Source organism: Podarcis raffonei, chromosome 5, assembly GCF_027172205.1.
Source record: "Podarcis raffonei isolate rPodRaf1 chromosome 5, rPodRaf1.pri, whole genome shotgun sequence".
Classification (NCBI taxonomy): Eukaryota; Metazoa; Chordata; class Lepidosauria; order Squamata; family Lacertidae; genus Podarcis; species Podarcis raffonei.
In genome coordinates this window covers 45027063-45039622 of record NC_070606.1, presented here as the reverse complement: position 1 = coordinate 45039622, position 12560 = coordinate 45027063, and the positions used below count along the sequence as shown (strand labels likewise).

The 12560-nt window shown below is 43.0% G+C and overlaps 1 protein-coding gene across 3 annotated transcripts in view; it reads right to left on the bottom strand.

Annotated features, from left to right (window-relative positions):
• C5H10orf90 (chromosome 5 C10orf90 homolog) overlaps positions 1-12560 on the bottom strand; it is a 148891-nt gene that overhangs the window by 49066 nt on the left and 87265 nt on the right. For 2 of the 3 annotated variants that reach the window (XM_053388902.1, XM_053388903.1), the window contains one exon: positions 4359-4453. In XM_053388902.1, coding sequence (XP_053244877.1) covers positions 4359-4453 — 95 coding nt within the window. Of the gene's footprint in view, positions 1-4358; positions 4454-7318; positions 7491-12560 lie in introns of those variants that run through there. The other variant, XM_053388904.1, reaches the window with a different exon arrangement.

Genomic DNA, 12560 nt, shown 5'->3' with positions numbered 1-12560 from the left:
TTTTGCTGTGTGCTGTCATGTAGAACAGGCAGCTGACTGAGATAGGCCTCATTTGAAAAGGGGAGGGGGAGAATATGGCAACGCTTTCTTGTTTCTGCTGCATGCCCTATTGCAAGGATTGTTCCTAAGTTGTTGCAAGGGGCAGACCAGTGGTGTGTGGTGAAATTTTCCGTGGGGGAACAGTTAGGTCCACAGGTGCCAGCTTGCAAAGGTGATGGGGGGGGTTAAGTCACGCGTGTAAGCATTATGTCTCTTTCCCTAAGCCGGGCAGAAGCTTCCCAAGTTTTGGGAAGAAGGTGGGGAACAGTTAGGGAACTAGCTTAGTCCCCATAGTCCACTGACTGCACGCCAACTGGGACAGACCAGTGCAGAAGCATCATAATGATGACAGTGATAATAACGATCATATTTGTCTGGTAGTCACTGCTGCTTTGTGGGGAACCCATTTCAATGGTGTCATTGTTATCTTCAGCTTTTTCTTCCTGCCTTACCTATAACAGGGATTGTTTCCAAGTTGTTTGGGGAAAGGAGAGGAGGGTGCAAAAGCAGAAACATTATTATTATCACCTCCTCATTCACCCTTCATTTTGACAAGCTTGTAGTTGACATTCAGCTTCAAACATCACACTAGTCTGGGCCAGTATTGTTCAACTACTATTCTGGTGAGTTTGTAATGTGTTTTCAGTGTGTTCTCTTTGTATTTCTATTCTTTTCTATTCCACAAAAGATAGCAAGACAACAACAACTTGCCAGCGAGTCATGTCTTTCCTCAATTCAAAACTATTCCTGGATTCAGTTATCTTTTATTTTCTAGCTGTAATCTACAGCAGCACACCAGTAGGAGACCACAGTAGCAGTGTCTGGAGGAACACAGTAGCAGTGTCTGGGGGGGAAAGAATGTACTTCCAACATATTTTGTTAACAACAAGAAGAAGAAGAATATGTTTGTCCATATGTGAACCATTTCCCCCCCTGCTGTTTTGGAAGGGGCAGTTATTTACTGTTAGGCTACATCTTTGGTGGCAGCCATTTTGTGACCGGCATGTTGGCACTTTCTTGAAACTCCCAATGTGCACCTGGAACCCAAATATCTGGCAACCACTGGACTAAGGGAAGAATCTCTTCTTACACACTGCATTACCTCATCACCCATGACCAGGCTGGGCAGCAAAGGACTGCGGCTAGTAGCTTGTCTCCTGGCTATGGCATTTGGAAACTGTCTCCTGATGAAGTGGTGAGTGGCAAGCTCAACACCTACCTACCCACTTGTGCTGCTGAACTATTCAAGGAACCTGTTTTGGAAATTAGGAATCAGGACTGGGAATGTAATCACTCTTTCTCTAGCAGTCATTTAAGAATGAAAACAAGACAGCTGACCCAGAACTACACTGAGTTTCTGACATGCATTTTCGTGCAGCTATGTGCCATCTGTGCACAAATTTTTTGCTATTGCCTTGAAAGGGTTACTAGCAAATCCTTGTGTGGGGCTGCACAACAGTGTGGCTGTAATTGCAGATGTGGCCTCAGTGCAATATTTTATTTATTTTAAGCGTTTTCTACCTGCTTTTCACTTGACAAGGCTTCCAGAACAGCCTACGTATAATCAACACGAGCAATAACTTATCATTAAAAGTTTTTTTTTTAAAAAAAAGACTATTTGAAGAGGTGCAATGAAGGGAGTTTACTTCTTCCTCTCCTTGGTTCTAACGGCATCTTTGAAGAAAGGAGCGACTCCATCCCAGCTGGTGAATACTGTGCCTATTTTGTTGCACCAGGGCAATGACACAACACACAGCATCACAATGGTACTTCTTCTTTTTGACTATCAGTTTTCATTCGGCTGGGCAGTCAAAGATACATCAGAATCTTCTTGAGAAGGAAGAAGCCATTTTGGTGTTTGCAAGTTACCGTATTTTTCGTCCCATAGGACGCTCCGTCCCATAGGATGCACCTACTTTTTTGGGGGGGAAATAAAGGAAAAATTTTTTCCCTTTATTTCCCCCCCAAAACCAGGTGGAGGAACAGTGGGATGGCGGCGCTGCGCCTCCCCGCTGTCCCCCGAGCTTGTGGAGCTGGCCGAAGTCTGCCCGGCGCGAGGGGCGCTCTGCTTCAGGGCGCCCCACGCGCCGGGTGGCAGGCTGCGGACACCTGCGCGAAGCACGAGGGGTGTCCTCCGGAGGGCGCCCCGTGCTCCGCGCTGCAGGCTGCTGCCCGCAAGCCTTGTGCGCCCGGGGGGAGATCCCCCGTGCGCAAGGCTTGCCGACACCTGCGCGAAGCACGGGGCGTCCTCCGAAGGGCGCCCCGTGCTCCGCGCTGCAGGCTGCCGCCCGCAAGCTGTGCTCGCCCGGGGGAATCTCCCCCCGGGCGCGCAAGGCTTGCCGACACCTGCGCGAAGCACGGGCGTCCTCCGAAGGGCGCCCCGTGCTCCGCGCTGCAGGCTGCCGCTGGCAAGCCTTGCACTCCCGGGGGGAGATCCCCCGGGTGCGCAAGGCTTGCCGACACCTGCGTGAAGCAAGGGGCATCCTCCTGAGGGTGCCCCGTGCTCCGCGCTGCAGGCTGCCGCCCGCAAGCCTTGCGCTCCCGGGGGGAGATCCCCCGGGTGTGCAAGGCTTGCCGACACCTGCGCGAAGCACGGGGCGTCCTCCTGAGGGCGCCCTGTGCTCCGCGCTGCAGGCTGCTGCCTGCAAGCCTTGCGCGCCCGGGGAACTACCCCCGGGCGTGCAAGGCTTGCGGATAGCTTCCTGGAGCCTGGAGAGCGAGAGGTGTCGGTGCGCACCAACGCCTCTCGCTCTCCAGGCTTCAGCAAAAGCCTGCATTCGCCCCATAGGACGCACACACATTTCCCCTTCATTTTTGGAGGGGGAAAAGTGCGTCCTATAGGGCGAAAAATACGGTAAGTCACAGCAGCTTTTGTGCAACATGATGTGCCCATAGCTCTGTTCTCTGGAGAGAGAAAATCCATAGCTTTGATAAAGACTGTGATGATTCACTTTACTTCCAACTTCTGCCTAACTAGGAACCTGGATGTTTCATTTAAGGTTTGGGACAGACCTGGGTTACAAGCCAGATTTCTATTTAATTAATTTCTCAAGAAATGGGGAGCAGCTGTTGCTTCTTTGTCATTTCACAGAAATCAGCCTTTTCATGCGGCATCACTTATGCTTTGGAATTCCCTCCCTATTAGCATCAGCCAAGTGCCTTCACTGTACTCTTTTTGTACCTGTTTAAAACATTTTTGGCTAGGCAAGCCTATCCAGATATGTAGATGTTTGTGTGTCTTAATCTGATAATTCTAATATTTGTCATAAACCACAAAGAGGTTTTACTACAATAAAGTGGTATATAAATTTTGTTAAATAAGCAACATAAATAAATCCCCAAATTCCAGATGGGCAACCTAATAACCCACAGAACTTGGGAGAGACATTGGGCACTTTCAGACTGTCACTATTTTGGGGTGTCAATCACAAATCAACGAATTCAGGTTGCACATAGCTGATTGGGAGGCCTTTGCACAACAAATCTTTGAAAAAGGTAACGGTGAAGAACCACTGACAGTTAAGTCCAGTCGTGAACAACTCTGGGGTTGCGGCGCTCATCTCGATCTTGCTTCCCCTGCAAACCAGACTTTTTGCAGTAAGGAAAGTGAAGGGAAAATGCACTGGCAAGTGTGGGATAATGCAGTATCATCTAACCTCCCAGCAAACAAATCAGAATAATGCTCATTAAATAGCCAAAGTTGTCTAATCTCCCTGAAAACAAATCAGGATGAATGTTCATCTGCAAATACCCTTATTCAGTCCGCAATTCCCTTCTTGGAATTGAGTTTACAAGATCCAGACTAATTTTTGCACATAAAATAATAATCCTTGCCGCTTCACCCCACTGCTTTGTGTAATTTCTTGCCTGATGAATAATACAGGGAAATGCCACACTTCTGTGACATTTTGGTTGGCCCTAATAAATCTATTGCCCAGCTGCGGATTTTGGAGGGTTTTTCTTCTTCTTACGGACCACCTTTGGCTTCTGAAAAATAACCCGTTCTCTGGAAGACCTGCCAAGGCCCTTGTAACACTGGACCAGTGATGTTTTTCAAGACTGTGATTTTCCTTCAAGTGCACTTATTTCTTTCTTTTCCCCAAGAACGTGGAAAGTATATGAATTAATAAATATCCTGCCAACAGAATTGTAACATCTTAGCTGCCACTTTATTTGACTTTTCTGCTGAGCAAGTGAAATCCGACTAAACACAAAACAAATAGCAAAACACTGCATACAGATAAATGATCATTTTTTAAAACCTCAGTAAATTCCGCTGACAACTATGGAAGGTTTTGTGTGTTGTGTTTTGTTTTTACCTTTGTGAAGCTTGACTCATTCTTTGCTGCTGTGTTATACTGAACAGTTTTGCATGCTTCCCAAGCATTAATTCCATATTGGTTTTCTCTTATTCCTAGAGAAAAGAGTGAACAATACAATGTTATCTTGCAATCACATGAAAGTACTGTGAAATAAAGTTCATTTCTACACTTACGAGTAACATCATCTAATGGAGAAGATCTGGGTTGCATTTCTCTGAAAAATTAGGGTGTATTTAGCCATAATTGAAGCAGTTGAAATCCCACTAGGAAGCCTGTGTGGTAATTTCTCAGTCTGTTTTTAAGACACTCTTCCTGTGAACCAAGAAAATTTTCTCCTGAAGATTCTCAGTGGACAAGGCTTTGTTTTGGGTTTTGGGTTTGAAAAACTACCCTATTTTACACCAGGAACAAGGCTGGCCCAAGGTGAGGCAGAATAGCAAATGTTGCTCCATGCTCCACTCTGAAGTCAAAGTGCAAGGCTGGTCAAGTTATCTTGGCACTTCAGGCACAAAATCTGTCAGATTTCTCTCCCTGATGGTACAAATACATTCAAATCATGAAAAATTACCTGCACTTTATTGACAACCAAAGTCAGGACGGTCCACATACCTGGGGTGAAAATGAGGTTTGTAGAAAAGTTTGAAGTGTTTTACAAAAAGAATAAAACAATAAAATTAAGGTCATAAGTTTATTGTTCTAGCCAAAGGCCACAACAAACTTGTACTAGGCAATAAATAGTATTAATGAAATAACACAGAACATACATCCATAATATAAAAATCCATAATATAAAAAAGACTTGGCAAAAAAATATATATGGATAAAAGCAAAACTATTTAAAATATTTTTAAAAATTAAAACTGGCAATAAACTAAAAAAAACACAGATTGCTGGGTAGGCTTTTCTAGACAAAAATGTTTTTAGCAGGCACCGAAAAGAGAACAGCGATAGGGCTTGCCTGACATCAATAGGCAGGGAGTTCTGAAGTGTAGGTGCTGCCACACTAAAAGATCAATTTCCTACAAAGGTGGAACAGGTATTATGTGACACCTGTTACAGTGCCAGTTCCACAGAGTGAAGCTGTCAACTTGGCATATATGGGATAAGGCGATCTTGCAGGTAAGCTGGTCCCAAGTTGGCAAGGGCTTTGTATACTAACAGTAAGATCTTGACCCTGGCCCAGTAGCAAATTGGCAACCAGTGCAGATCTCTTAGCACAGTGTTATATGCTGACAAGGACTCACTTCTGTCAGCAACTGTGCTGCAGCATTCTGCACTAACTGAAGTTTTTGGGTCAAGCGCAATGGAAGCCCCACATAGAGCATGTTACAGTAATCCAATCTTGATGTAACCAATTCATGAATTACTGTGACAAAGTTTTTTCCTGTTGAGGAATGGTTGTAGCTGTCATAAAAAGCACTTTTAGTCACTGAGGTCCTACTTGGTCCTCCAGCGACAAAATTGGATACAGAAGCACCCCCAGATTGTGTACCTGCTCCTTCAGGGGGAATTCAAGCCCACTCAGGGTAGACAATTGACAAATATCACGGACATGGGAACCACTCACCCACAGTGCCTCCATCTTGCCAGGAAAGCTCAGATTGCTGTTTCTCAGCCACTACCTACGCCCAAGCACTGACCAAGGAACAGCACAACCTCTCCTGCTGCAGATGTTATGCAGAAATAGAGCCGAGTATCATCAGCATACTGATGGCACCTTGCCCCCAAAACTCATAATGACCACTCCCAGTAGTTAAATACACCAATTAAATGGGATGGGAGATACATCCGCCCCCATCAACACAAACCACAACTGATTATGCTGTTGTTTGAATTGAATTTGATTTTGTGGGGATTTTAAGATCTTTCCCTGTATGTTGCTTTTAGATGCTTCATTTTGCTGGAAAGACAGCATCTTTTAAATAAACGAGACAATCCCAACAGAATGAAAACGGAGGCAGAAACATGCTCACTCCCCAAGAGTTATGGTATGCACAGCACTGAGGCTGTAAAAAATCAATAGCAAAGGCACAGGAAGCAACTCATAAGGACCAGGTAGTTACTAAACACTGGTGTCCACATAACCTTTGATTCCACAGCCATGTCTTGGTCTTGGTGATATACTAGTACAAAATGTTATATATATATATATATCCGAATTGATGGCACAAATAGGGTTTTGCCCCACTAGACAAGATTTTTGAGTAGTGTTGACTGGAACACCTCCCTCAGTGAAGCATCTCAGAGACAAGACATGGTTTTTGATTTGCTGCACTGCTTTTTTGCTATGAGGAATAAAGGCAGGCTTGTCAAAATGGACACCCAAAGCAATGCTAAGGGGATTTTAGATTTCTTAGCCTATTTTCAGGAAATAAAAACAGTCCATGCCAAAGAGAAGCAGTTTCCAGTGTCACCTAAGGTAAAGCCCTCATTATACAAAATTGCAGCTACCTTCTCAAATGCCATGTGCAAGGCAGAAAAGGTGACTCAGTAAGAAGTAAGGATGACCACAAATTTCAGGCATACTTTAAATGTGCTTCAAATGTATGCTGTGTATTCAGCCATACATACATGTTTCCCCCCCAAATAGGACAATCCATATTGATACATGGGGAAAATAACATGTGAAGTGTGACTCCTTTAATACGTTAGGGCCCATCTCAAAAGCTATTTTTTTAAAAAAGAAAGAAAGAAAAAGAGATAGAGAGGGTGAAGAGAGAGAACATGGAGGAACATGCAACTGTTTCGTTCCCCATTGATAAAACTATAAGCTCCTTGGAGAACTGTCTTATCTTGGTTTTCAGTTCTGCAAAGCATTTAAAGGCACTATACAGTTAATAATACTAGCAATACTTCCCGAGACAGTTTATCTAGAATTCAAGAGTATTTATCTTCCTGTCTAATTCACAGGAGACTTTGGGTGCTTCATAAATAATAGAGGGGAGAGTAAAGCTCACCTTCACAGATTTCATGGATCATATTTCACTAAAGATTTAATGCCCACACAAGGCAAATAAATAGTAAATTCAAAAAGAAGTAAAATTGTCACAGTTAAAGATCTGGGATATTTCCAAGTAGACAATATAGGTTTTCTGCCTCTTGCTACTCTGGCAAAAGCCTATCAGTGAGGTTTAAGTTAGGATAGAATGTTTACCTTATATGTTACCATGACACTTGCACTAAGATTCCATCTTCAGGACTTGCATGATAACAAGGAGCCATCATTTTGCTTTGGCTCTTATGTCACAGGAAACTTTTAAAGCAGACAGTCAATGCTCAAAGCTAGAGCCAGACTTTTTATTTCACAGACAAGGGTCATTGCTCAGGAATAGAGTGTCTGCTTTGCATACAGAAAGTCTCAGGTTCAATCCCTGGTATCTCCAGATAGGACTGGGAAAGTCTTCTTGCCTGAAACCCTGGAAAACCTCTGCCAGTCAGTGTATACAATACTGGGCTATTCAGAATGATCTGACTCAGTATAAGACAGCTTCCTATGTTCCTAGAAATACTTCTTCCATCCACAAAAGGCTTTTGATCCAGCAGAGAGATCCTACTGGCAGAGAGGGTAGGGAGGAAACTTTCCAAATCTCCCTTCCTTGCTCCAGACACTGTTGCTACCTCCCACAACATTCTGGATTGTCACCTATACTGGATTGCACCTGTACTGAGGAATAGTTGCAGAGTAGGGCTGGGGCAACATCTGGTTTTCAACATCGCAATATACCACCATCGCAATATGCCAATACATCACAATGGCTGAAATAAGGATAGAAAACTATGTAAAGGCAAATTCCTCTAAGTGGGATTTCATGTTTGCAGGGGTGAACTTTTTGTGAGGGTTTGAGTGTGTTCAGGCTTCTGTGCTCTGCCCACGTTAAGCAATGGGAAACAGCAAGCAGGATAAAGGCTCACTGCTTTACGGAGAGAAATTGACTGAAGATAAACAACCTTGCAGAAGAATGGGGAGACAACCACACTCCCTCATGCTGTAGCACTCAGCATGTCTCTGTGCCTGTTGTTGTCAGAACCTGTACATCACATGGACCTAAAGGCCAGCACATGTGTATCTGTTTATTACACAGTGACTTCCTTTATAACATCTTAATGCTGCAGTGGTTAGGCCTGAGGGGTTCTAGATAGCACAGAGAAAGCCTAATGTGCAAACTCCCAGGTTGATATCTTCAAGAGGAGAGCTTGGCATTACAGTGAGGATTATGTGATAGTGAGCTAGAGAATTGATATTTTTTTAAAAAAAATTAAACTCTATAAGTCCCCCCCCCTCCTATTACATCTTTCATACAGCAAGTAATAATCCAGGATTACCAGGCAGTTTCCCTGTGTTCCTTACATATCCTCTCTACCCCCTGTATTGCCAGTCCCAATGCAGTCTTTTCTGTCTAGCATGTCTAGCCATCAAGTATTAAGATTAAATAAAATATCAGTGAAATTACATTTCCGGGAATGGTTTTTGGCTTTTCCAGAATAAAGTGGAGACCATGGCAGGAAACAAAACAAACAAAAGCAACAAGTCTGTGTACCATAGGCAATTACAGCACTGAAATGCTATCATCTGCAGTTACACTTCAAGAGGACATATTAAAACAACAACAGCAACAACAACTGGTCCCCAAATAACAATTCAAACAAAAAATTCTATAAGCCATAGTTCATTAAAAAAATTTTTTACCACAGCTGAATAACATTGCCTATCTAAAAGCCAACTGAAGCAGCTTTCTGGGATGATTGGTGGACATCTGGATGTCAACAGGTAAGTAGTTCCAGTGTGTGTGTTAGGGAAAAACATCTCAGTGTAACCCTGATCTTATTTTTATGGAGACTGAGGTAAAATGGAGACCTTTTGAAAGAAGATGATGGGGAAAACACTCAAAATAACAAGGGAATGTGCTTCATTGACAACATTTTCCTGAGGCATGAAAGTGAGAGCTCTTGGTAGAGCTCCCATATTCTGTTTTAGCTAATGGGGCCTCCAGCTGCCACCGCGCCACCGGAGAATGATTTCTGTTCTCATCCTGAAGCAAAGTTCTTAACCCGAGGTAATATTTCTAGGTTAGCGGAGTCTGTAACCTGAAGCGTCTGTAACCTGAAGCGTATGTAACCCGAGGTACCACTGTATTTCATGCATTCCGAGGCTCAGCCTAGGCACCAGAAACAAGTTCTGGAGCAAAGGTGAAATATACTTGGTGTCAAGAGTGGATTTCATGCACTTTATTCAGCTCATAGTGGTAAGGAGGAATGGAAGTTCCCCTTATACATTATTTACACAATGAGCCCCACGTGATTGGCTAATTCCGGGATTCTCCTGTAGGCCAATCAGGTTGCGGATTCCCTTCCACCTGGAGCTGGATTGGGTGGCTCCTGTGGACCAATCAAACTGCTGCATTCTGGATCCTATTTTTCCAGGACCAATCAGACTGCTGCATTCTGAATCCTATTGTTCTAGGACCAATCAGACTGCTGCCTTTTGGATCCTATTCAACTCAGTACATAACAAAAGGCATCCTTGGCAGGGCTGGAGAAATCATTTCCATCTAATTGACAATGAAACAACCTTGAAATAAATCCTGTACAATTCATCACATATATGTTGTTGCTTTTCCTTTGGATGATGTCTAGGTGGCTTTGCCTCTTTTCTAAAGAACATCATGAGATCCATTAATGGATCTTGGGCATCTTGAAGCAATAGCTTACTGCCTGCAGAGATGATTACAGGATCCACTGCGAAACAGATAAATGAGCTCTCTTCAGACTGAACTTGTAAAACCCTTTGTAGTGGGTAGCATTTGAGACCAGGTTCTTATTGGGGGGGGGGGAGCCCACTAAGAATGTTATTGGCTTAGGTCACATTTACAGAATGCCCTTGGAAGAAAAAGCTAGTCTTACTCTACATAGCTGGTTTCCTTTATGCTAGTTAGTAAGACGAACAAAATAAAAATAAATTACCAGCAATATATCAAATATCCCAGAACATCTGGACAAAGTAGCCACTCATTTTTCAAATCTGTATTTAGGGGTGTGTGTGGGTTTTTTTAATAAAAAAAATGCTATGGTTACTTCTCATCCATGTTCAGCGTTATGTTCCGCAAGCTATAAGCTAAGCAACCAGACATATTTAAACCTAAATTCAGAATATAGAAAGACTTCAGATTCAGGATCAAAGCAGTTGGCGCCACTTATTCAGTAGTGAGGGCTGCCTTGGTGTAACACAGCTTCTCATTTTCAGCTTCCAAAGATACTTCAGGAAGGGGAGACTAAGAGCACAGATGCACTTAACCCTTTCCCCATCTACTATTTTCCTGCTCAGAATTCTCCCCCACCCTCACAAGCTGCAACTGTAGGAAAAGTTGCTTGAAGGATGATTTGAAGCTGGAAAATGACTTGTGGGAAACAGGGGAAGTAGTACCCCTTTCCCACTAATATTTATGCATTCAATCCTCCCCAAGTGGCTTTAAGAAGAGGAAAATCAGTAGTGTACAGTTCAGCACATTTATGCGTTAAATAATTTGGCCCCCAAGACATGTAAAGTCACAATGCACTCTAAGTGATTCCACTAAGACCCATTATCCCACTCAAACACATTAGGGCAGTCCTGAAGCGCCAGCATATACTTAATAAAAAAATGCAGTTGTTAGGAAATTGAAGGACAAACTGAGTTTGAATGGGTCCTTTTAAAAGCAAAGTAACCGAAAATGGTTTCTTCTGATGGCTTCCTAAACTACCATAATAAGTTCTCGCAATTCACATTTAGGGAATCAGAAACATGGGTGTTATACAGAGATTTCAGATATAAAGTGCAATCTCAGACAATTCAATATTGCATTGGTTCTGCCTACGTACTAAAAGTTGAGTTCAGGACCAAGATGTGGTTAACCCACACAAAAGAAAATCAGCCTGGCAAAGGAGACATTCGTTATCAGCAGCCGGAGTGTTGGCATAGGCCTGACACGATTTCCATTGGGTAACTATAGATTCTTGGTACCAGAAGATATGGGGGATAGTTTTACTTGTGAATTGACACATACATTTAAAGTAATGCAGTGCCAGCATACAACTGATGGGGGGGGGAGGATCAGGGAGTATGGAATGATTTTGTTGTTTTTACAACTATGGAGGAACATGACCAGCCTCTGACTGTGTTTCTTCACCTGTGGGTTTTATGAACAGGTAAAGAAAAATATTAAAGTTAAGTGTAATGGTCTTAGTATTGACAGCCCACAACAATTCCTCTGTAATTGATTTCAAATATTATCCAGGATTATTTGTTCTTTGTAACACATATCAGCTCTGTTTATTGCTTGCATTTTTTCTTTAGTGTTTCATATAAATTGTAAAATTTAATGATTTTTTTAAAAAAAGATAATGTACACAGGTAGGAAGAAAATGTCACAGTTGTCTTTATGAATCCATACTTCTTACTGCATAGGATGTTTCAGTGTCTTGCATAATAGGAATACAGTGGTACCTCAGGTTAAGTACTTAATTCGTTCCGGAGGTCTGTTCTTAACCTGAAACTGTTCTTATCCTGAAGCACCACTTTAGCTAATGGGGCCTCCTGCTGCTGCTGCGCCGCCGGAGCACGATTTCTGTTCTCATCCTGAAGCAAAGTTCTTAACCTGAAGCACTATTTCTGGGTTAGCAGAGTCTGTACCTGAAGCGTATGCAATCTGAAGCATATGTAACCAAGGTACCACTGTACAATACTTTATCATGGTTCTTGGGAGGTGGAATAGCTACATGTTAACACTACAGGTGCTAGGTTTTTCTTAAGGCAGGTATATACCTTAATGAAAGACCACCTGCAGAACATCCCAGGTTTAATGCCTGGCATCTCCCAGTAAAGCTGCAAAAGGTCACTGTTTAGAACCCTGGAGAGACATTGCCAATCAATGCTGAACAGAGATGGGGAAACCTCTGTCCTGTCAAGTGTGACTGGACTCACATGTGACTGAAGTACCTTCAGCCCCAGGCAGAATGCCCAACAATCAGGAATGATGGGAAGGGTCCCAACAACATGCAGAGGTGTCATTGGCTTCTCATCCTTGATGAAGACATATTGAACTAGATGAACCAAAGGATTAACTCAGTTTCCAGTGTTCCTATGGTGGCTTCTTATATACCTTCCTATGTTTCTAAAATGGAGCCCCAGTCCACAGTCTTCTTTTGCACCCTTATTATTGCATA